This window comes from Lissotriton helveticus, chromosome 8 (assembly GCF_964261635.1).
Source record: "Lissotriton helveticus chromosome 8, aLisHel1.1, whole genome shotgun sequence".
Classification (NCBI taxonomy): Eukaryota; Metazoa; Chordata; class Amphibia; order Caudata; family Salamandridae; genus Lissotriton; species Lissotriton helveticus.
This window is the reverse complement of record NC_136069.1, coordinates 1,328,795,302-1,328,819,227: the sequence shown is the minus strand read 5'-3', so window position 1 is coordinate 1,328,819,227 and position 23,926 is coordinate 1,328,795,302. Positions and strand designations below refer to the sequence as shown.

Below are 23,926 nucleotides of genomic sequence, written 5' to 3'. Positions count from 1 at the left end.
GAAACTCTCCCGTACACTTCGCATATGTTTAGGAGTCTCTGGACGGAGCATTTAGAGGACGCTATGTATACCAAGATGTCGTCTGCGTAGAGTGAGATGCGGTCCTCCCACCCCTCCACCCTGCGGAGGCCGCAGATAATTGGCTCTCTTCTTATCCAGGCAGCTAATGGTTCAAGGACCAAGGCAGCTAATGGTTCAAGGACCAAGGCGCAAAGGAGTGGCGATAGAGGACAACACTGCCTCATTCCGCATCTCAGAGAGAATTCCCATGACATAAGCCACAACATGCGCCATTGGGTTAGTGTTTGTAATCAGACCCCTGAGCTGAATTTGGGCCCGAACCCCAAATGGTGGAGACTGCAAAGAGGAACGGCCATTTGACCGAGTCGAAGGCCATCCTTGCATCTAGGGACAAGATGGTGGTATCCTCCTGTACGGTATGTTTGCGGCTCAAGACGTTGCGTAGGTGTCTGAGATTTAGGGCTGTATTTCTTCCCAGCATAAACCCTGATTGATCCGGGTGTACTAGTTTTGAAAGGTGAGGAGTTAACCGGAGAACCAACGTTTTGGCCAGTATCTTGGCTTCAGCGTTGAGCAAAGAGATGGGGCGGTAGGAGGTGCTTTCAAAGGGGAGTTTTCCTGGTTTATGGTTGGCTAGTATGGTGGCTGTACATTGGTCTATGGGGAGCTCCTCTTGATCTAGACTCGCCTCATACATTTTTAGTAGATGGGGGGGCCAGCTGAGAAGCCGAACGCTTATAAAGTTCTGTTGGGATGCCGTTGAGACCTAGAGCTTTCCCTGACTGTATCTTGTTCATAGCTAGCCTTAATTCATCCGCTGTCAAGTCTGCGTCCAGTAACTGGGCCTCTTCCTTCGTAAGCGTAGTTAAGTGCATGTCTTTCAAGAAAGCTAATGCGTCTTGCTGTCCTATTGTAGTCATATGTGTATAGACGTGTTCGAAGTGTGTCGCTAATACCTCCACTATTTCTTGTGGGTCTGACGTGGTGTGGCCGTCATCGCGTCGGAGCTCTGTCACCCATCTGTCCGCCTGTTCTTATTTGTCTAGCCAGGTGAGAAGCTTGCCCGCCTTTTCCCCGGTTTCGTAGACCCTGTGTCGAACTGCTGTGAGTCGGATTTTGGCGTCCTCCCATTAATATTCCTTGTATTCCTGCTGTTTGGTGCAAAGCCTATGTGTGTTATCATCTGATGGGTCCTGAGCATGCTGTGACTCTAAGTGGTGCACTTCATGTTCTAGGGTCTCTACTACTTTCTTTCGGTCTTTCTTGTGACCACTGATCAGGGATATGGCTTGTCCTCATAAAACCGGTTTGTATGCTTCCCAAAGTGTAAGCGGTGAAGACACCGATGATTCGTTTTCTGCAAAATAGTAGTTTGTAGTGGTGAGTAAGCCTTTGTGGATCTTAGGGTTTTGCAGATAGCCTGGATATATTGGGTGCATGCGACACCGTGTCTGTATCTGTAGTGTGTATTCAGCCCAGACCGGAGAGAGTGATCCGAGATACCTCTGGGTAAATGCGATATTTCCCTGTACCTGCCCACACTATCTGTGACTGTGAGTATGAAATCAATGCGTGAGAGACTATTATGATCCCCAGAGGGATAGGTAAGCTGGCGTGCCTGTGGGAATTTAAAGCGCCAAGTGTCTATCAGACCAAATGCGATGAGGAAATCTGTGAAGCTAGAACGCGTGCGATGCTGTGGTCTAGGGGGCACATGGTCTAGAGAGTCATCCAGTGTTGCATTAAGATCTCCACCAATAATCAGTTATCCTTCTGGCAGTGTACGCAGAAATTTACCAAGTCCTGGAAAGGCCAGTGAGTGTAGTGCAAGGGGATATAGACCGTCACTAAGTTAATTGTGCGTCCTTCCCACTGACAGGAGAGCGCTGCAAATCAGCTCTGATCGTCGGTGAAGGTGTGGTAGACAATCAGTGGGAACTCTTTTTTAATCAAGATTCCCACCCCTCGAGAACCCGAAGGCAATTTGGAGTGGATCGCTAATTTAAAACCCCTGCGGTCTAGGGCCTTACAGGTTGATCCTACCAGATGTGTTTCTTGGAGCATTGCTACTGCTGGTGCCCTATGTTTGAGATATTGCAGCATCAGTCCTCTCTTTAGCTTGTCTCTTAAGCTGTTTACATTCCAGGAGATGAGTGATAATGACGGTGCATGTGTGGGGTGTGCCAGAGCAACATCAAGTGCTGTGGGTGTAGACGTTGGTGCCCTTTGAGCCAGGAATTTGAGTTATCGCCCTGAAAGAAATCCGTGGAAACCTCACATAAAAGTCTCATGCCCGCAAATGTTTTGCATGTGACCAGGTGGCACATGAAGGGGGACCACAGGTGCTCCAAGGGGGCACGGCCACCCACTGGTGGGCAGTCCAAGGTGTTGGCTAGTGTAGCACTTGGGGAGGAGGAGGAGTACCCACAGGAGGGTGGGGACCCTACAGAAATGACCCTTGTCTTAATAGGGGACAATGAGATGGTCCCAGGCACCCAGGTGCCCCCTAACACAAAGAAATACAGCACCTAGGTGACCATCAATGGGAGAAGGGTAGAGGCTCTCAGGGATACTGGAGCCAGTGTGTACGATGTCACCTGGTCTCTGAGGAGCAGGTAGTCCCCGGGGCATTCCACCAAGTAATTGCAGTCGATAATTCTGAGCTGCAGTGTTTGGTGGCGCAGGCTCCCTTTGAGTGGGGGGGGAGGTCGCAGGTCCCTTGAGGGTGCTTGAGAGCCCTTCCATGCATGTAAATTGTCTGCTCTGTAATGACCTGGAGCAGTCCTTGTGGAAGGATGTTGAGCTCAGGTCCCACTTGGAGATTCTTGGGTTGCCAGAGTGGGCATGCGTGTCCATGATGGCCAGAGAGGGTGATCAGAGGGACCCGGAGCCTGAAACAGTGGCCTAGGTCCCTTCCAAGAGAAAGGGCAAGGGGCGCGGGAAACCAGCCCCTGAAGTTCCCACAGCCCGGGAGGAGGCGAACCTTAAGTGGGAAACCCCAGTGCCCACAGGGGAACAGATAGCCGAACTGGGGGACACATCTCAGCTGACCCATTGGCAGCAAGAAGGGGGTCCCACCAGGGAGGAGTTCTGCTGGGAGCAGAAAGAGTGCCCTTCTCTGGAGGGTCTGTGGTAGCAAGCCACATCCCAGGCGACTGGATCAGTCCGGATCACATTGCATCTACTGGGAGAATGATCTCCTGTATAGCGAGCCTAAGGTCACACAGCCCGTGGGCTAGTGGAACCTCCAGCGCTTCTTGACCTTCCTACTGGGTCTGGCTCCCATTGTGCCTTTGGCAGGACATTTGGGGCAGGACAAGACCTTTGACCGGCTTGTCACCCACTCCTTCTGACCCCAAATGCGAAGGCAGTCAGATGTACATTGCCGGTCTTGTCAAACTTGCAAGGTCAAATCTCCTCTCCAACCGTTCCCCGTTGTTGGAACACCCTTTGAAAGTGTAGGGAAGGACATTGTGGGGCCACTGGACCCCAAGACAGCCATGGGAAACAGGTACATCCTGTTCTTGGTGGATCATGCCACCCGGTACCCAAGGCAATCCCTCTCAGAACAACGACGGCACCAGTGGTGGGCCGAGCATTAATGGGGATCTTTTCCCGCGTGGGGTTCCCCCGAGAGGTGGATTTTGACTTGGGGACCAATTTCATATAGAATTATATGACATCCATGTGGAAGGAGTGAGGTGTCACTTACAAGTTCACCACCCCTTACCACCCACAAGGTAACGGTCTGGTAGAATGGTTCAACCAGACCTTGAAGGGCATGATTAAGGGTCTAACAGAACCCATGAGGCATAAGTGGGACGTCCTCTTGCCGTGCCTTCTATTTGCCTACAGGGAGGTACCCCAGAAGTCTCTCTGGTTTAGTCCCTTTGAGCTTCTGTATGGTCACCCTGTGAGAGGACCACTGAGTTTGGTGAAGGAAGGCTGGGAGGCAGCTCCCATGAAAACTCCCCAGGATGTGTTTAGTTACATGCTGGCCTTCCGGAACCAAACTGCCCGCTTCAGGAAACTCGCTCAGGCGAACTTCGAGGCCAGCTAGGAAGAAATGAAAAAGTGGTATGACCAGAATGCCACTCTGGTCGAGTTTCAACCTGGACAACAAGTGTGGGTCATGGCCCCAGTGGAACCTTGTGCCTTACAGGATAAGTGGATTGGGCCATTTGAGGTGGTGGAGCGCAAAAAGTGAGGTCACCAACTTGGTGGATTTGCAGGCTCCCAGAAACCCTTTGTGGGTCCCCCACGTGAACCGCCTCAAACCCCACTTCGAGAGGTCCAAAGTGAGCATGCTCTTGGTGACAGATGACGGGGCGGAAGAGGAGAGTGAACCTCTCCCCGACCTCCTGTAAGCCAAGGAAAGTGATGGGTCAGTGGAAGGTGTGATCCTCTACCCGACACTGACCTCTAGGCAGAGGGTGTTTGTGCCCAGCCAGAACCAGTTCTGCCTTCTCTGGTGTGATTTTCCGGTAGGGGATGGAGACGGCATTGTCAGAGGCAGACCAGGCCCTTTGAGGTGCAATGAAATCTCCTCCCTCTTCCCCCATCACAGCCCAGGTCTATTCAGCCCTTTTCTGACCTACCTAGACTATCGGGAGCCACCCTTGCTTCCCAGTCATCTGTCGTCCAAAACCCAGACAGGCAATCCACATTCCAGCAGAGGCAACACAGGATGACTGCGCAAAAAAAATTCCCACGTCCTAAAAGTAGTATTTTCAAACACAGAATGTAAAATCACCTTTACTAAAAGATGTACTGTTAGATTCTCAGTTCAGGCATACTAAATTGTATTTTCCCACCTAGTTCCCTGGGCCAGTTATGTTTATAAGATGTTATAAACAAACTTTCCATTATGTCCTATGGGGAACAGGTAGCCTTGCAATAGTGAAAAACTAAATGGGCTGTAATTCACTATCAGGTCATGCCACACACTACCTTTCACACACTACCTTTCACATACACTGCACCCTGCCCACAAGGGTACTTTGGGCCTACCTTAGGGGCGCCTGACATGTAAGAAAAGGGAAGGTTAGGGACTGGACAGTGTGTGCACGTGCCAAGTCGACATGACAGCTACAAACTGCACGCAGACTCTGCAATGGCAGGTCTGAGGTACCTTTTCCGGGCTACTCAGGTGGGTGGCACAATCTGTGCTGCAGGCCCACGCGTAGCATTTGGTTCCCAGGCCCTGGCACACTCAGTGTACTTTACTAGGGGCTGACAAGAAAATCAAACAGGCAATCATGGAAACACCAATTCATAACATACTTTACCACAAGAGCACTTGCACTTTACCACTGATCAGAAGTGCGAAAAGTGTGCAGAAACACTACACCAGCAAAAACAGAGTGAAAACCGGGAGGGCAGAAAGCAAAAACTCAGGGGTCGCTCGGCAAAAGATACCAAGTCTAACAGTGATGATCAACTTATACAATGAGAAACTATTAAATAAACTTTTAACAAACCCTGTATTCAATACCGCCCCCCACCATGCCTCCCTGCACGATGGTCTTAAAACTTCATGCCCCCCAACAATGCAGAGTGCTTATGTCCCATTCCCCGTTACCTTTGTAGGGGGTGGTCCCTCCATCAAACCCCTCAGAACATCCTTAAAAAGTAGTATTAATCATGCCAAAAACATAAGCTAGTGAAGGTCGATTCGGAATAAATATTACCCGCAGCCATTTTCTGGAGTGTTTTCAACTTTTTGCAAAGGTTTTGGGGATGTAAGCAGCAGAAACTTTATTTCTTACACTATTTCCGTAAAACTATCAAAGCAACAGAGATCGGTACAGAAATTACTGGAAGGTGTGTTGTATAAACAACACCCCCTCTTGAATATATTTCCATATTAGTAGAGATGCAGAATTGAAAACCATTTCTTGTAATCCTCTTGCTGGACATCTTTCCTCTCCACAACATCATGTTCTTGGAATTAGAGCCAGTGTTAATAATGCACGCAAGGAAACGTGCCCTTTCCATTGGGTCAGTAAAGTCAAATCTAAGGTGCACGTGGTCCCTTGCATATCTGGAGCCCTGGGTCATTGCAACTGTTACACAAAGAGCTGCACCCACATTCTACCTGCCTTTTCCTCTAGCTTCCTAATCTCTATCCTCGTTTTCCATTCACCCCTTTCTCTACTTGCCACATACTCTTGCCTCTCTACACCCTATCTCACTTTCACTCTTACCCCTTTTGTCTTTCACCTGTCCGTATCATTTTCCGCATTCCCCTTCCTGACATTCTTATTTCAGCCCATCTCTTCCTTTTCCCCTTACCCGTTTTACTTGTTTTTACCTCCTTTCTCTTTTATCCATATCTCCTTCAACGATTTTGTCATTTATTCCTCTTTTCCTTACACTTTCTTTCACTCTTTCCTTTTCTTATATCCCTTTCCTCTCTCCTTTCCATTTCTCCAATCTTTACTATCCTCCAATCAAATCCTCGATAAACACAGTGCCCGACTCCAGGTATGCTCTGAAGGAGCGGTCCTGAAAATAACTGCAACGGGTGGTGGGTACAGTGGAGGGCAGACAGGGACCCCTCCAACCTTGACAATCTGTTTTTGAGTCCACCTCAGATCCTATTTTTGCACACTGTATGTGATGCAACCCAAATATATTTTTGCATTGTGATGGTTGTACTAATCCGCTGCAATGCAAAATGCCTATTCAGTAGGATATGCTGCTATCTTACCTCAGGCATATCAATGGGACAGTCTTCCAGTTGCAAATCTAACTCACTGGCTGTAAATGCAGTAATGGACGCCTAAGAGGAACCCATTAAAGGAACAGGGCTGTAATCAAAATGAAACAGTGGCATGGTGCAAATGGACCGCTGTCTGCTTCCCCCATGAGTACGGCCCACATTGTCAAACTGGAAGCTGTCGCCCAAGGACAGCTTTCACTTTGAGAATCTGTGCCACCCCTGTTGAGATGCCATATCCCATCAATAGTTTGCGACTGCAGCTGCTGTCACAACCATTAATACATATCCTTTAAAGTCTCAAGGAAGTGTGCTCTCCCCTTTCACACTACTATTTTCTTACAATTCACGAGGAGTCTCACTATTGACAAGCGAGTTGTAAGTCCACATGGGATTTTCCATGTACCTTTATTATATTACGACTCTTGGTTTTGCTCTCTCAAAGCTGCCGATCTTGTGCGCTTCAGATCTTTGCGAGTGCTCAATCCTTTAGCCCAAATTTGTTCAGCTGAAGTTATTTGTTTTTTGATTTGGAAGTATTGTAAAAGCACTTACATTTAAAGTCATACCGGTAGAACGTCCTATAATGGACAGCACCAGAGAAGGCACTCAGAATCATAATGATCAAGAAGCTTGCAAGTGACTCCCAAGCTCCCACATCACCTCCTTTACCTTAGTCCTCTTTAGTGTGCCTGGTTAGTCGAGGCATTATATTATGATCATGACTGAGGTTACGTGTTAGTAGGTGATTTGCATGACTGAGAGGGCTCACGATCTAAGAATACAGGAGTAGCTATTGTGAGAAACTGGAGAATTATACTTAATCGTATCTTCAGCTCGGGCACTGGGAGACTGCCAAGGAATAATTGTAATTAGGAGCTGGAAGCAAGATGTTTGGAATATAATGGCCAGCAATGTAATGGCTGCAATAATCCAGAGAGGTAATATCTTCTGGGAGAAACCAATGCATAGGGTTGGCTTTTACCTGGTGCAGATGTACCTTCACAGTTCTGCAGGTCAGAATGGGGGATAATGTTCTAATGATATACATTTTCTCCTGTTTGAAGCTTCAAATCTCAGAACCCTGTGCTTTTCCCCTGCACAAATGACTACAGATTATAGCTGCGGAATTTTGTATAGGGGAAAACATAATTTCTGTAGGATTTCCTCACCTTTTGGAATCCCTATTGCACCCAAATCAGCCTCACAGAAGCCAATGCATTGAGAGCGTTTGTTCCTGCCTTAATTCAGTGGCTTTGATCTGACTGTGCGAGCACGGATTCCTATTGGAGGAGGGATTATCCTTGTCAAAAAAGCTTAGCAAATTGCAAGAAGCAATCCAACAGGCAACGCATGCCTAATTGGCCTCTTTGCCTGAGAGATCACCACAATCCTATACGTTGAAAATTACCTCCCACCTTTGTGTCTATCAAGAAGAGCACCATCTTCAATAGTCAATCCCTGCAAAAATAGTCATCTCAATGAGTTTGCTTCTGCAAATTTTGCACTGTTTGTTCAGGTAATTTTAATTAAAAAGCAACACCAGTGCTTAGTTTGGGCCAGTTCTTGCAGGTGGTGGACCCCAGCACTCTTTTGGGAACGGAGACTTGTCAGACTTTGACAACAATCGAGATAAAGGCAGAAGAGGGAGAAGATATGAGAAAGAAAAACAGGAAGAGAAGTAGAAAGGAAGAATGAAATAGAATCTGAAGGAGCGAGATAAAGAAGTAGGATGAGTATGGTGGTGGAAGAAAGAGACATGAGATAGAACCAAAACTAGGCTTGGTAGCAGGGCCGGACTGAAAGCTATAATCAGCTCCAGTGACAACGTTGAAACCAGCCCCACAATGAACAAGGCTGTGACTAGAATGGAGCCATGGGGGAATTGTTAGTTCATGGCAGCCCATCCCACTCTTAAAAGCAGCCCCTAGCATCTAGCCCAGTGTGAGAATGCCAAAGAGACAGAATGACCAGTCTTGGCCTTGTAGGCAGGCTGCCATGGGATTTGTCGACTTTGCCATTCCTCACCACTGGTGAAGGGCCCTAAGAAAAATTGTGCAAACCAGCACTTTTTTTTTCTTTTACCTGAGAATCTCTCCTGCCAGGACACTTTGTTGCCATTTTTCGAGACATCAATCCGAGATTTTAAAAATGGGAACCATTTATGCATATATATATATATACATATGCAGCTGATTGCTTTCTCGTATATTAATCTGGGACATTGGCTAGTTGCTTTTGAATAAAACAAGCCTTTCTGGATTGCATATTGGTTGGAGGGCTGCGTGCTGCGGGGCTTGTCTTTTAGCCCTGCTGACTTGGCAATCTGAGCGAGTAGACAGCGTCAGTTCAAATAAGGCCCAAGAGGCACTGGTTCTCAAAAAGACTAGAAATACCAGAAGTGACATTTATGATTGTTTTGGCGTCCAGAAAACCCTCAGTCGTTTTTCATTGAAATCTGCAACTTTAGTTATTTTCCTTACAGCTTTAAGAACTATGGTTGCCAAAAAACATCTCATCGGGTTTGGAGAAAAGAGCATTCGGGCCTTTCATTTATTTAGCTTTTTTTACTGTCGCACTATCACTTCCTTTGTAAGCTCGTGAAATATGGATGAGGTTGGGACAATCTCCAAAAGGCATCTACGCCACTTTCACATACTTTTTAAGGTGTAAATTGAGAAGTGTATTTAGGGTGGGAAAAGCGCTGCAGTTGTTTGACTTGGTGGCTGGCTCTATGTTTGAATCCTTTATTATCACTTAAAACAGCGGGAAAACCCGTGTCTCTTTGTATCTGCAACACTACTGACAGCTTTAGAGTACATACTCTGAAAATAAACACCGTCGGAAGCAATGCATAATTTGTGAGTTATCTCAGCAAGTGGGGCTAAAAACGACATGCCAATTCCTCGACTTCTGTTTTGCAGATTTGAAGATGAGCACGGAAAAATATGTTACCAAAAACTGACCACAGGCCTGAACTGGAGAGAGAAGCCAGCTGATGTCTGTCAGATTCGGGAGCCTCCGCCACAGGTATGTTATCTTATTCAAAGCAGCAGTTGATGGTCAGCAAAATATTGTACTGCTAATTTAACGTAGAGTGCGATTATTTGAATACATTATATTGGACCTATATGCAGATGCATGAACGTTTCTTTGTTGAGTTAAGTGCTCCAACACCAAGCAATTTTTTTTTTTAAAAAAACTTCAAAGGGTGGTGTTCCACAGAAGGTCGTTTTGTCTAAGGGCCTTATTAAGACTTTGGTGGTGTGGAGCGGGCCGCCATGCTACCGGCCACTCCCATACCGCCAAAGTAAAAAACAGACCGCCCGCCAGATTACAACTTTTTAAGTCATGAGTGGGCAGTTCTTTGGCATTTCCAGAGCAGTGCCTTTAAATGAGGCACCGCAATGGGAACATCAAAGCATGTTTCTGCACAGACCGAAATGCACAATGTTGTTCATTTCGTTCAGTGCAGGAACATGGGGTTGCATGCAGGCAGGATGACACACCATGTGTGCCCCTGTATGAACCCCATGGCGCAGAGGCACCAGGGGGCCATGTATGGTTACAATTGCTTGGCAGGGCTGCTGTGTCCCCACCAAGCGTATTACAAGTTTCCTCACCACCATATTATGTTGTGATGTCATACACAGCTTGCAGCCACAACCCGGACGCCAGCAGCGTAATCAGGAGTAGGATTGCTCTTGCACTCTATTATACACAGCCAAGTAGCCGACAACCCGGGGGTCCGGCGGCACCTTTAATAGAGACCATGAATGCACAATCAGAAATATGTAGGATCCCTATAGCGCACAGTGCGCTTACCTCCAGAAGTAGGATGGATATCTGCTCCTCACCGCTCAGGTCGTTAGGGCCACTCGGCCGCTGTGTACAGTCCTATGTTCCCTAAGAAGTTCCTTACCAAAACAAACCCCAAACAACCCCCCTCCTCCATCCCAGTGCCACCCCCTCCCCCTGCCCCACCTTAACTAATGCTCTAATCTATGCTCCGCCATCCGCCCCTGTCCACATGAGGAGAAACTTAGTACAGTGGGGTCCAACCCCGTGGACATGTAGCTGGACTACCATTCGGCTGGGTCACCACCCATATGAGGTCTCGAGTTCCTCCTCCTGTGCCACAACTGGGTGCTTCACCAGCAAACCGGGTCCACTGCGCCGCTCTCGTCCGCTCCCCCCTCTGTTCTTTCTCTATGCGTCAGGGCTGCGTCTATTACGTCCTGCCTTCCAGATGTGTTTCGTCGAAACGCTCCTGTCCCTCAGATTCTTCAACATGCGACGCCGTCTCAGCGTCCTTTACTCTGAGATGGTCTCGATATAGGCTCCAGGAATTCTTTGGGCGACTCGTGGGCGGAAGTAGCTCGCTGTAGCATTCTGTCTGTGTACAGCAATACCACATGTCATGCTGCCACCTCTTCGTGGTTGGCAGTGGGCCTCTCATCCAGCACATTGCAACAACTCGTCTGGCCATCAGCATGCCCATATCAGTTAGTCGTCTTACCGCGACAGGTAGGCCCCTGGAGTGGCCCAGGAGTGCTAGGGCGGGGTCGGCTGTCAGCTCTATTTCTAGAATCGAGCTCTTTTCAGTGAATATCACGGTCCAGAATTTGCGGATTCCCGCCTCACCACCATACTTTTCATGGCAGAGCAAACACCATGAAAAGTGTGGCATGAGGAAACAAAAGGGGCCCTACAGGTCCCCCTGATGCCTCTGCACTGGGCCACAGCTAAGGAGCAGATCCCTGGCAGTTGGGGTGGTCCCAGGGTGGCCCAACCTCCCTGGTCATAATAGGGCAAGTCTGACGGTCCTTGGGCTGCCAGCCTCGTGCTTTTAAATTCCTTTCTCCTATACTTCCATGAAAATGCAATATAAGACGTTCGTTGAAAGAAAAATGGTTGGTGGGCAGTCCAGTAGCACAGTGCCATTAATTCCTGGATGGCCTTAGGCCCCAAATTCCTTAATATGCGCTTTTGTGGGGAAAATTCCCTGGCAGTAAATACTATTAAATCAAATGTGATTGAGTCTGGCAGAAAGATATTCAAGAAAGGAAATTGTCCATGAATAGACAGAAAATTGCGAGGGCACAAACGTAGAAGTACCTAGGGATATGGTTCAATAATAGGGTAATCATTTAGTCCATCTGGCAGTTGAAATGTAATCCCAGTAGCCTTACTTTTAAGATTCTGTCTCTAGCAAAAGATCTCTTTGGGCCCTGTGAGGAACTTTTTTTGGGACTTAAAGTAAAATTCATGGCTACTCCTGTTTTTTTGGTATTATTGTGAAGGTCGTCAACGTGGTTGGAAGTTGCTCAATTGAACCTGTTTAGACCCCTATGCTAGCTACCAAGCTTGACAGCCAAGGCTGACATTCGCATGAAATTCTGTTTAGAAAAGGAATCTATTGGGATATCGTTTATTTATTTGCATAGCTAATTAAAACCGTTGCAATACAAAAATAACTTAATTTAAAATCAAATATACGTAAAAAACTCCATACCTCATATATCTTGTGTTTATAATTCTTTCCAAAATCTGTTCTGTAATCAAACACATGAGGAGACACGTTTCCTAGCCACATTATTTTTGACTTTGGGCATATCTTTTATAGGTTAAGGTACTTAATTCCAGTCCATACTTTTCTTCACTGACTGTACCAAAGTTCTAGAAAGTGCAAAGAAATGCTTTAGGCTTGAGTAAAGTGCATTAGTGCCAAACAGGGAGCATCCTCTTCAAGACTTCATGTTTAGGGTTGCAACGGTTTATAACCAACTGAAATCATTGTCAGCTATTGTACTGGCAGTTCCTTTTGGCATAACCTCAGGAACTTTACTAGCCAACAGCTCGGTTGTAGTTCATTAGGAGCAAACAATACTTAATTCTAGTCCTTACTTCCCTTCCCTAGTTATGCCCATGTTCAGTTAGAAGTACTTTAAACTTCAAAAAAGTGCTGTAGTGCCAGGAAAAGAAGGTATATGAAAAGGACCTCTTCAAGCCTCCTTGTAATCTTGCATGTGTTCCATATGACTACGTTGTTTAATAACTACGTTGCTGGCATTTTCTTTTCGCATAGCCTCAGGAACTTTACTAAGCAGCAGTTAAATTGTGGGTCGTTAGATGCAAAACATGCCAGCACTGCTAGTCTCCTGGTGCATACCCCTCGCTGATTAAATTGATGTTTCAACAGTTGTTTCTGTTCTTGTAAAAGTTCTTTACAAGAGCATAGTAGATGCAGCAGGAATATATGATGATACAACGAATTCCGTTGCAACGCATGCCTTTACCACGCATGCGTTACAACGGAATTCGTTTACCACGGATACATTTTTCCTCTAATAATTGCGTGGTGACGTCATACGTCGTTAAGAGAAAACGGCATTTTTTTCCGATTTCTCTTAAACGACGCTGACGCCGACGTGACATATGGTGAGTTGTTTTATTTGGGGGGGAGACCCCCCCAAGCCCCCCTTTTTTCTTTTTACCTTTACCACATATACCTTTACTACAAACATCGTAGTAAAGGTATGCGTGGTAAAGGCATTAGTGGTAACCACGCATGCGTTGTACTGCATGCGTGGTTAAAGATTTCGGGGAAACGGCTTCGTTGTAAAGGCCGTTTCCCATGCAGCAGATCTTCTGGCACTGAGCCACATAAGCAGGACGTGGAACCCTCTTTCTCCTTTTGCCAGGGTGGAGGATGCTGTATTGGGGGTATCAGACCAAGTCTATACTTCAAGAAACTGATTTTTATGGTTTTAGCATAGCCCAGGTTAAAGTAATTTTGAGCATCGGGCTCCGTATTGGTATTCAGTGTCATCCATCAGTGAGCCCTTCACGAGAGAGATGCCTTGTCCTCCACCCATGAGAGATGTTTGACTGTCTTCCAAATCAGTTTTTTTTAACGTGGTGGTGGTTGTAGGTGTTTCCCAAAGCTGATTCAGCTCCATATTATGTAAGCTGCTTTTACGATAATTCGCAGCAGGTAAAGCGGTATGTTGTTGTAGCTCCTTCCATAGCTGGTCATTTAAAGGACCCTGAGGGGATTTTCACACTTTGTCCCAGGTGTTGATGTATGCCCTCTGTCTTGCAAGAGATTGTTCCTGTATACCAAACTCAAGCCTGATTTGCCCAGGCTAGGTATATTTGGGCAGCCCAAAAATGACCCTATATGAAGTTGTTATTGTAGTGTCAAGTATTTTTAGCATCTCTTCGTTTCTGTGCCTCACTGCCCTAGGTAATTGTTGGCAGTAGCTTAGCACAAACCACCTGTACCAAGGGCAGAATTGATGGCACGTTTAATTTGGTGTTTAATGTTTTTAGAGAAGTTGCCAGGGCAAGACCTTCATGCCTGATGCTGTGCTTCTGTGTCAAAAATCGGCCAGCTTTGTCTAGCTTCACACCAAGATATTTGTTTTCTAACGCGTCCTCAATTCAGGTCCCTCCACAGAACCAAACTGCTGATTTTTTCCTTTTTTTGCTGACCGTCATGGTTCTTGTTTTGTCCAGATTTATCATTAAACCATTTGCTTTAGAAAAGTCCTGTGTAGCATTTGAAAAGTGTTGTAAGCCTACTTGCGTTTGGGTGATCAGGACTATGTCCTCCTCATATAGACAAGGCTTCAGGAGGGGGGCCGCGCGGCCCCCTCCCACATTTTTCAGAAGCCCGGGAGGGGTGGGGGGCGGTCCTCGGGGCTGGGGGGGCCTGAGAGCCCCCCTCACCAAATGTTTTTAAGCTCCAACGATACTTCCTTTAGACGGCAGGGATTTCTGAGACGTGCAGCAGCTTTTAAAGAGCATACCAAGCTCTTTTCTTAACGATTAAAGACTTCTCGTTGATTTTATTTAGGAACTTATCAAGGTTCTCAGCTTTCCAGGATACTCGGCATAGTGGGCTACTTTTCTGTGAATGCTTTAAGGGGACAGGAAATCGATACAACTCGACAAGATGTCATCATTAACAATGTGCATCTGGATATGCACATAGCTGTAATATCGCCTTGACACTGAGGATTAACTTATCTATGCTGCCGCATTCTCAGTATCTCTATACAGGTCCATCTTATCTTGTTTTGGGCCATACATTAATTGGCTGTGGACAAATCACGCAAATACACAGCAGTTTGAATATTTTTTTAAAAGGATTACACTTCTACAAAGTATCAAGCTGACTTATAGGATTGAGAGGCAACTCAACCCTCATCCAAGCCTTGAGGAAGTTACTCTGTAGTAACGAAACACGTGTCGGCTGCCTTTTGTGTTCTTTTTGGGATCCATGCACGGAAGAACTTCTAACAACGTGCTTCAGAATATGTATTAACAACATGACATTACATCAATGACAATTGTGTAAAATACGACATTAAAATAGACAAAATAACTAATGTTTTGGATGTTCTCTATACAATAATCAAATATTGGATATGTTCTCTTCTGATCGTCGATAAGTCGTGATTCTGTAAGAAGGTCAGGACTGAGAATTCTTTTCCATAGAAGCACTTGCTTCTTTGCTAAATAACTGAGTGCGAGGTACAACAATTGTTTAGTTAGCAAATGTTTTTAAGCCCCGGGGAGTGGCAGTCCCCGGGGCTGGGGGGGCCTGAGAGCCCCCACCCATTTTAAACAAGCCCCGGGGGTGGAGGCTCCCGGGGCTGCGGGGGAGGCCCGTGAGCCCCCCACTTATATTAACTTAGAGCCCCGGGGGGTGGCGGTCCCCGGGGCAGTGTGGGGGGATTGGGACCCCCCACACTATTATTTGAAAATGCCCCAGGGATTTGGCCCCCCCGGGGGCTAATAACCTTTAAAGCGCTGGAGGGCCCACGCTTCTTTTTTTTTCAGCAGTGGAATGCGCGGATCCTACGCGCATCCCGCGATTCTTAAAAAAATTAAAACATTTTTTTGGGCCTTGGGCGTCCTTGTGGCACCCCCTGAGCAGGCCTAGGGGGTCAGGGTGTGTCTACCCTGCCCCCTTTTCACGTTTTGCGGCATTCTTTGGGGGGTTTCTTGTGCCTCGGTTCTACCGGGGCACAAGATGGATACCGACACTTCCTGATTTGGAGTGTTGACAGCCAATTAAAATGCAGCTCGTGCACGGCAGGGTGCGTGTAGGCTGCGCTTAGGGTATGCGGATAGAAACGCGAATCCACCGTGCCCATAGATATATAAATGACTTTAAGTGTCATTTTCTCAGGAACTACTGAACGGATTTACACCATATAAGCAAAAGGCATGAGTCTGAACCAAGAACTACCTCTTTGCCAAATTTGGTGTAATTCCGTTCAGCAGTTCGGGCTGTAGCTGCGGCTAAAGGTCCTATGGGAAATTTCATGGGGAAAACGCATTTTCGGACCCCCCTTTTTTTTCGGCCCCCGCTTGATGAATCATCGTGAAACTAACAGGTTAGGAGCGGACCGGAGCTGGCCAAAAGTTTGGAAAATTTTACGCAGATTCGTCAATCGGCGCCAAAGTTATTCCAAATAGAATGTTGCATATGCATAATAGGTCCTAACTATAACTACCGCCAGTAGGTAATATATATATATGTGTGTGTGTATATATATATATCTCAAAACAATACCCTTTGAGGCATAGAGCAACGCATAAATTATGTGTCTTGAGTGATAAATGGCTTTTGTAATTTTACAGCTCGGCATGGATAGCACTGTGCTAGTCCTATGCTTAAGGACTTTGCTGTGGAAATGGCAAAAGACTTTGCCTCTTTCTATCTCGGCGTGGATGGCACTGTAATAATCCTATGCTTAAAGACTTTGATAGAAAATCTGACATTTGAGGTGAGCAGATCTAGAGTGTCGCTGGTGTTGAGAGTGCTCTAACAGGAGCTGCTTTCCACCTAAACTTGAGAACTACCCAGAGTTCTCGGCTTCATTTTTTGCATAATTTATGTGTCCCTCTATGCCTGACAGGATATTGTTTTGACTTATACTAGGTGCTCCCTTGTGTCTGGACAAAGCTTTAACTCACTGAAGAGCTCTAATTAGAGCGAAACACTGTGTCATGGGTTGCTTTTACTCATTTCAGGTTGGCTTGGTTGGTATTTTACCAATTCAAAGCTGTAAAAGCAGACATTTGAGGAGAGCACATCTAGAGTGTCGCTAGTGTTGAGAGTGCTCTAACAGGAGCTGCTTTTCACCTAAACTTGAGAACTACCCAGAGTTCTGTGCTTCTTTTTTTGTGCAAACGTAATAAATCACGCACAACTAGGTATAATGAAACTGGCTTTTAACAGTGGTGGTCGGCACAGGTAAATACAGTGAGGCGGGGCGTGGGCAGGGGGGGAAGTCGACAGACGAAGGAATAGGTATATTTACATAACTAAATAATACCTATTCCATCATAATGTTTAAATACCAGTTGAGCAAACACAGACTCCTTAGTCCTCAGCTGCATAAGCAAAGAAGCATTGTGAAACAGCCACTGGCTTCCATGCCTCACACTGGGTTACCGCTTCCAGGTTTTATCTTCCGAAAATCTTAATATTTGTGATGCATAGTTCTTTATTAGGTAAAAGTAATTGGTAAACACATGCTTTGAGATGTCAGTGCTCAGAGTGAAAGCAGGAGCATACGTGGGTAAAATTAATATCACTAAATTCCATCCAGAACCACTCTTAAATATGAGTGCTGTCAGATTGGTATACATTTCAATGACCACCAAAGTTTCCCAATTTCATGCAACCTCCTACATGATAGCTATGGCTATCTTAAAACTACCCTTCCTCGTTCTACTAAACCTTCCACATATCTTACAATACGAACCTCTGTCATTGCATGCACTGTAGTTCTGTTATCATGCCCTTAATCCAACATGGCAAAAAATAGTTCTTCTTTAGCATGGCAAGCAATAGTCCGACAAGACTCTACATTGTGCCTATCTACATTTAATAGTTGGAGGGAACCTCTACTACCCAGCATGTAAAGCTGATCATTCAGCGTCACACCAAGCATGTGCCTTTTTCTGGGGCTGTATTACACATTATCACTGTTTGCGCCCCATATGATGTACGCGCTGCCCCCGGGGCAGCTGCAAACTCGCGCTGGCTTGGGGGCAGCACATTCATGTGAAAACACGGAGCACACACCCTGTGTTTTCACAGTGCATGCTGCACCTGCCTGCACTTTGAAAGGGGTTTAGAGATCCCCTTGCAGGCGAGTGCAGTCAGTGACTGCACCTACCTGCAAGGGGATGTCTGTGGGGTCCAGGGGTCCCCCTTTACCCCCTTCAGAGGGCTGCTGTCATTAGGTGCACTGACAGTGCGCCACCTTTTAAATGGCGTACTGTCAATGCGCCTCCTGCCATATTCTTTGACTCGGCGCCCATGTCTGTAATATGGCGTGGGCGCAAAGTCAAAGGAATTCCGCCATTTGCATAGGACACGCCCCTATGCAAATGAGGGAACGCCTTCTGTTGATAGCGCTGGCGCTTTAAGTGTGCCAGCGCTATTGGCATTATAGAATGGGACACACAAGCGTCTGCATTCCCTTCTATAATACCAAAGTGTCCAGGGGCAACATCTGTTATAAGGCACCTGGTGTCTGCCTTTCAAACCTAGGTGGGACTTACTGGTAAATTTACAAATGTAAGACATACTCACCCGTCAGAAAAAACTTTGTGAATCATGTGGGTGAGCAAGAATGTCTTACTTCTGGAAGGTCAGGAGGAAGTCTCACTGGAGCCTGGGGCACCATAGATTTACTCACAGAAAGTGCTTTGTGAATCAGTCCTAGAAATTCAGGTGTGAGTCACACGTACTTCAGGAGTGAAACTCTGCCCCTCACAGAAAAAGCTTTGGATATTAAGGCAATAGACACTCCGCAGGGCAAGGACGGAATTATTAGGAAGGAAAGTAGCCTTAGTGACAGTAAGATAAATACAGATACATTTTCAATAAAATGTGTACCTCAGCATATCACAAACCAATTTGATCAGAATAATTGAATAATTATCAATTGCTATGCATAGCCATGCTGGGAAATGAAATAGTCAAATAGGTCCAACACTTCTGAAAAATTCAACTTAATTTTCTGTCCATAATGTGGTTTTAAGTTTCTCTTATTTTTCGTTTTCAGCCTGAAGCGGAGTACTGCGGCCAGCCAACATCCCATGCTGTGAAATGCATCTGCTACATACCCCTATTGGAAGATCTTTTCGGCCTCCAAGAGTGAAAGTCTTGATGAACGATGACTGCACTTTTGTATTCGAAATGCTCAGAAATAAAGCTATTGTAAATTAAACGCAGGCCTATATTGGGAAATAAAACAGCACAAACACATTTATATTGTGTTCATTAAATTGAATACAAAATAATAGGCATTCAAAGCTAAGTGTTTCTAACACCTTGGAACACAGAACTATGAATTTCTTCCGGTCCATTAGTCCAGCGACCACTGGAGCAGAGGAGCACGAGGGATTAAAGGCAGCCTATGTGTTCCAGATAATTGTACTCTTATTCTTAGATGCATTTTCCTTGCAGACTACTTTTTTTAAAATTTTATTGTATTAGGTTGCAACACTCCTGCAAAATAAATGTTGTTTGGAGACCACAATGAGAAAATGCATTCCCAAACAGTGTTTCTGCTAGCAGGTTGTATATTAAAAAGCTTTTTAACACCTGCCAAATTGGGTGGAAAATGTAGTGATTTGACTGAGGAAAAGGCTCTCATGTAGGCAAAGACAAAAAGATGAACATTAAATTCAAGTGAAGGAAATCCACTCCACCACCTGTTACCTTGCCACAAAGAAGAGCCACAGGACAATTTGGTCTTCTACCATCACCAAATGAAAACGGCAATGAGAGCTTGAGTTGTGAGCTATAATATAGACATATTATAAATCATAGGAATGTGTTGTGTTTTCCAATCTTGGCGATAAAGGTCTCCATAAGCTTTCCAGAATTTAATATCCGCCCCCTTCAAGCTAAGTCTTGCAGTCCCTAGCCTGGTGAAAGTCACACGTCAAGAGGCCCAAAAGGGAATGTGTTATCTTACATTGTAGCTGTTCTTACGATATTGTTCACAATTATGATTATGTTCGAAATGATTGCAATCTGTAAAGTCCCTTATAGACAGAGTAAAACTATATTCCTCTTAAGGTTTGGACCAACCTTAGAATTTGAGGTCCCACCCTCAATGAGCCATGGCTAGTCAGTAGGAATTGCTCACAGTCTTGACTGCGCATAACCCAGATTTGTTATCTCTATATCTGTTTGGGTAATTGCACCTCTAATGTAATCTCTTTATCATAGTTTGCCAAATTATCAACTATTGTTTGAAAGAGGTCTCTGTTGGCACTAGAAGTGAGAGCATGCCCCTCATCCCCATTTCGTTGTCTGTTTTCTGATTTTAACAACTGATGTCTGGTTCAGCACTGTCAGGTCAGTTTTCGGGGCACTATGGGACTCAAGGCCAATTAGGCATCCCTTGTAGAAGTGTTTGTGTTGTTGCTAGAACCACAGGAGTCAGGTACTACTGCAAATCTACTGCTTTTCCAAGTACCTCCTTTTCAGGCATTGACTTTCAGGGGTAGTGAGGTTGAATAGTGAAACTTACTTAACGTCTCAGTGTGTTCTTCGATTCTTAGCGCCAAGACAAATGTGGATATGTGTGTGCTGCAGACATTAAATTAAGTCATTCATTCATACTCTCGGAGAGTAAGGGGGGGAGATAGAACATATGATAAAAGCAATCCCAAGATAAAACACAATAAATGAGCCACTCAAGTAAGAAAGAGAATCTGCAGTGGGTATGTTAGCTTGTGGAAGTGGCTTAAATGCAGGGTATGGTCTTTATGAGCAAGGCAGAATGCTTAGTGCAGTATCAGCACAGTCTACACAGTTCACCACACTCGCAGATGTGGCCTTGTGGAGAGGCTACAGTTGTGGACCATACTGCAATGTGCTGAAGGAAATAGCTGCAACTGCAGCAAAGTATTCCAGTGATCAGAGCCAGTAGTTGCAATTGGCATGTCCAGGCACATAGGCAGTCTGCGTTGCACAAGATGGTATGCTGGTATGGAGGTTGACCGCGTGTAGTGTGATTGAAGTAACATATGGAACCACACATGGGAAGGAGATAGCGTTAAAGTGATCAGGGGTAGCGTTCTTAGCACCACATAGGAAGTTAGGCGCATATTACTAAGAAGTGCGTTAGTAAACGCACAACGCACATCCCCATATCGCCGGCTATCGCTGGATTTCATCGCCGTTTTAGCGTCCAATTATCAATGTGCATCACGTAGGCGAATTGAAATCCTGCGATAGTCGGCAATATGGCACATTAGCACATGAAAACAAACGTTGTTTTCATGCGCTAATGTGTGCCTTGATAATATGGAGGGGTGGATTCAGCGTTATGATCCACTCCCCCATGTTATCAATGCCCTAACACCTGGTCAGAGCAGGCGTTGGGAGGTCTCCCTCTCCCAACGCCTGCCTAGGTAATAGGGTGTTCCCATCTCCAACCACATTTTACATGTGGTTGGACGTGGGAACGCCCACTTTGCATGTCATTAACGATGTTTATCACCGACATGCAAAGTGGGCTTGCGCCAGGCTTTAAAATGCCCTTGTTAATAGGGCTCTAGCAGTATCGCTGCTTTCTCGGCACAATTCGCCAAAAAAGCGGCGATACTTGCCCTTGGTAATATGCCCCTTAGTGAAAGTACTTGGACTGCTAGACCTAGGTCATACAGAAGGTGGACAGGGCCTGTCTCTTAAGAGGAACGAGTCCTTTGGGCAGACTGCATTACAGCCGCAGCCTGCTCTTAAAGTTTCATGTACTATTTATTTTGACACTTATTTACCAGATTCGTTGTTGGTTTGTGAAATCTCTTTTGTGCTCACAGAAATTGTGGTTACAGCCATAAAGTGGAAGGCTATTTCAGTTATCACAAATTCAGCTGTCTACTCTAATTTTGCTTTGGGGAGACACTCTAATGTGCGACCAGTGTTTCTCTGCAAGGTCCTTGGTTGGATGCAAAAGTGCAAGGTAATGTCTGTGGTTGCCTGGTGATTCCCTTGAAAAGTGTGTGTGGGGGTGGGGAAAGCAACTTCTGACTGCCACTAAGTCTATGAACCAGCTTACAACTTTTTGGCTACACATACACAGATGGACGCCAAAAAATGAATACCTCACCCCTTAAAGAGCTCAAACACTATTTCACATACATTTCTTACATTCAGTTGGGTATTGAGGAGAAGCTGTTATGGCAGACTATACAGATTTTAACAGAAGTACCCTGTGAGGGGTCTCACTATCAGTGCTGGCTGCTGACGTTTCAAAGTGGTGGGTTGTAAAAGTTGGGTATGAGTTTTGTGTAGTGAGCGAGCAAAGTCAGCGAGCCCAACTAACATAGCAGGGTTTATTTCGCCCCCTGAGAAAATTGTGAAAAAAGAGGGGCAAAGTGCACATTTTAAGCAAAGTTTAAGAAATAATTTTGTAAGAAAGCTTATAAAACAATTATGAACGTATTAATTTTGAAAAAATTGAAAACATTGAAGGCTGCTGCATATCTTACTGCATTAAATGTGTTCAACAGTTACTGTAGTTTGCAAATTGTACAGTCTCCCAAGTCAGGTTTTTAATCGTTTTACTTGAACACACAACTGTCTCTGTACTGCATCTGGTTGGTGAAACTGATAGGTCTTCCTACCATATTGAATATATCATAACGTGTGGTCATTGGAAAATTAAAACGTAATTTAAGTGTTAGACATCAACGGATTGCAATATTGAGCAAATTATGTTCTGATCCTAAGTGAAAACATTTATGTAGTACTTAACTATGCAAGTACATATATAGTAGATGGTGGGAGCCTTCATTCTCTCTGTAAGAAACTGTCTCTAACTTTCTTCCTAAGGTCTAGTTATGACATCAATAAGACATGGAAAAAGAAAAGGGTGTCACTGCTTCACTCTGAAACCACGAGAAAACACTCCTTAGTACCTCACAGGTTTATTTATTTAATTGGGTTTACAACTAAAATCTACTAACACAGCACAAGGTTTAGTTATTATGATTTGTGTGAATGGATTTATTGATAAAACCCCTTTTTCACCTGATTTCGGTTAAAATGCCTGTTCATAACTACTGTATTTGAAAAGACAAGACATAACATTATAGGCAAATACGCACGCAGATCACTGAGAATAAATTACATATCATACCACAATGTGATTATGTTAAATGCAAACAATGCAGACATAGGGGCCCATTACAATGTCAGGCGGATTGCTTCCCCCAGGCTGGCGGTAGCCACCGCCGGCCTGGCGGAGGCAATCCGCCCGACATCCACACTAGTTCCCCCCCCCCCGCCATATTAGTATGGCGGGGGACCTCAGCAGACGGAAAGACCGTCCACCGCTTTTCCGCCCCGGTCGCCTTGCGGCCGGGGCAGAAAAGGAATAATATGGTGGCGGTGTCTATCAGACACCGCCAACCATATTATGATGGGCATTTTTCAATGCCTTTGAAAGGCATGCGGAGAATCCCTGCGGGGGCCCGTTGCGGGCCCCCAGGGACTCCGGGGGGGGGGGGTGCACATGGGGGGTACTTATGGTACCCCCCAGCTGTGCATGGAAGTGCACAGCATGCTTTCCTGCCATACAATGATAGGAATGCGGGATGCGCCCGCCACTGTGGCGGGCGCATCCTAATGCTGGTGATGGGACCCTCGCCCTTACGGCGGCCAGTCCCTATTACCACAAGGATGACGGGCGGGCAAAGTCCGCCCGCCGTCCTAATGACCCCCATACTGTTTTTGACGGATCACTGACATAATATCGATTACCATAATATCCCCATACACAAATATCGACACATAAATATTGATGTCCAAAATATCAACATCCTGTCTTTGTAATGTAAAGTACAAAAATATCTAAAACATAATATAGATGTAAAAAATGTCGATGTACAAAATATTTTTTATAAGTAAAAAATAATGTTAAATAAATTAAATTATAAAATGAACTTTAAATAAATGATTCTAACAAATATAAACATGCATATATAAAATGAAATATATACATGTATGTTTACTTTTAAACAATTGATAAACAAATAATTTTAAATAATTTAAAAATGTTTTAAATATATAAACATTTACAAATATATATAAATATACATACACCTATAACATAAAATCTCATTAAAAAC

The 23,926-nt window shown here is 45.2% G+C and overlaps 1 protein-coding gene across 1 annotated transcript in view; it reads left to right on the top strand.

Moving 5' to 3' along the window:
- The window catches only part of EFHC2 (EF-hand domain containing 2), a 381,628-nt gene extending 362,311 nt beyond the window's left edge, over positions 1 to 19,317 (top strand). The window contains exons 14-15 of the mRNA XM_078656188.1: positions 9,667 to 9,772; positions 18,841 to 19,317. Coding sequence (XP_078512314.1) covers positions 9,667 to 9,772; positions 18,841 to 18,936 — 202 coding nt within the window. The 3' untranslated portion in view covers positions 18,937 to 19,317. The remainder of the gene's footprint in view (positions 1 to 9,666; positions 9,773 to 18,840) is intronic.
- Positions 19,318 to 23,926: the final 4,609 nt, after the last annotated feature.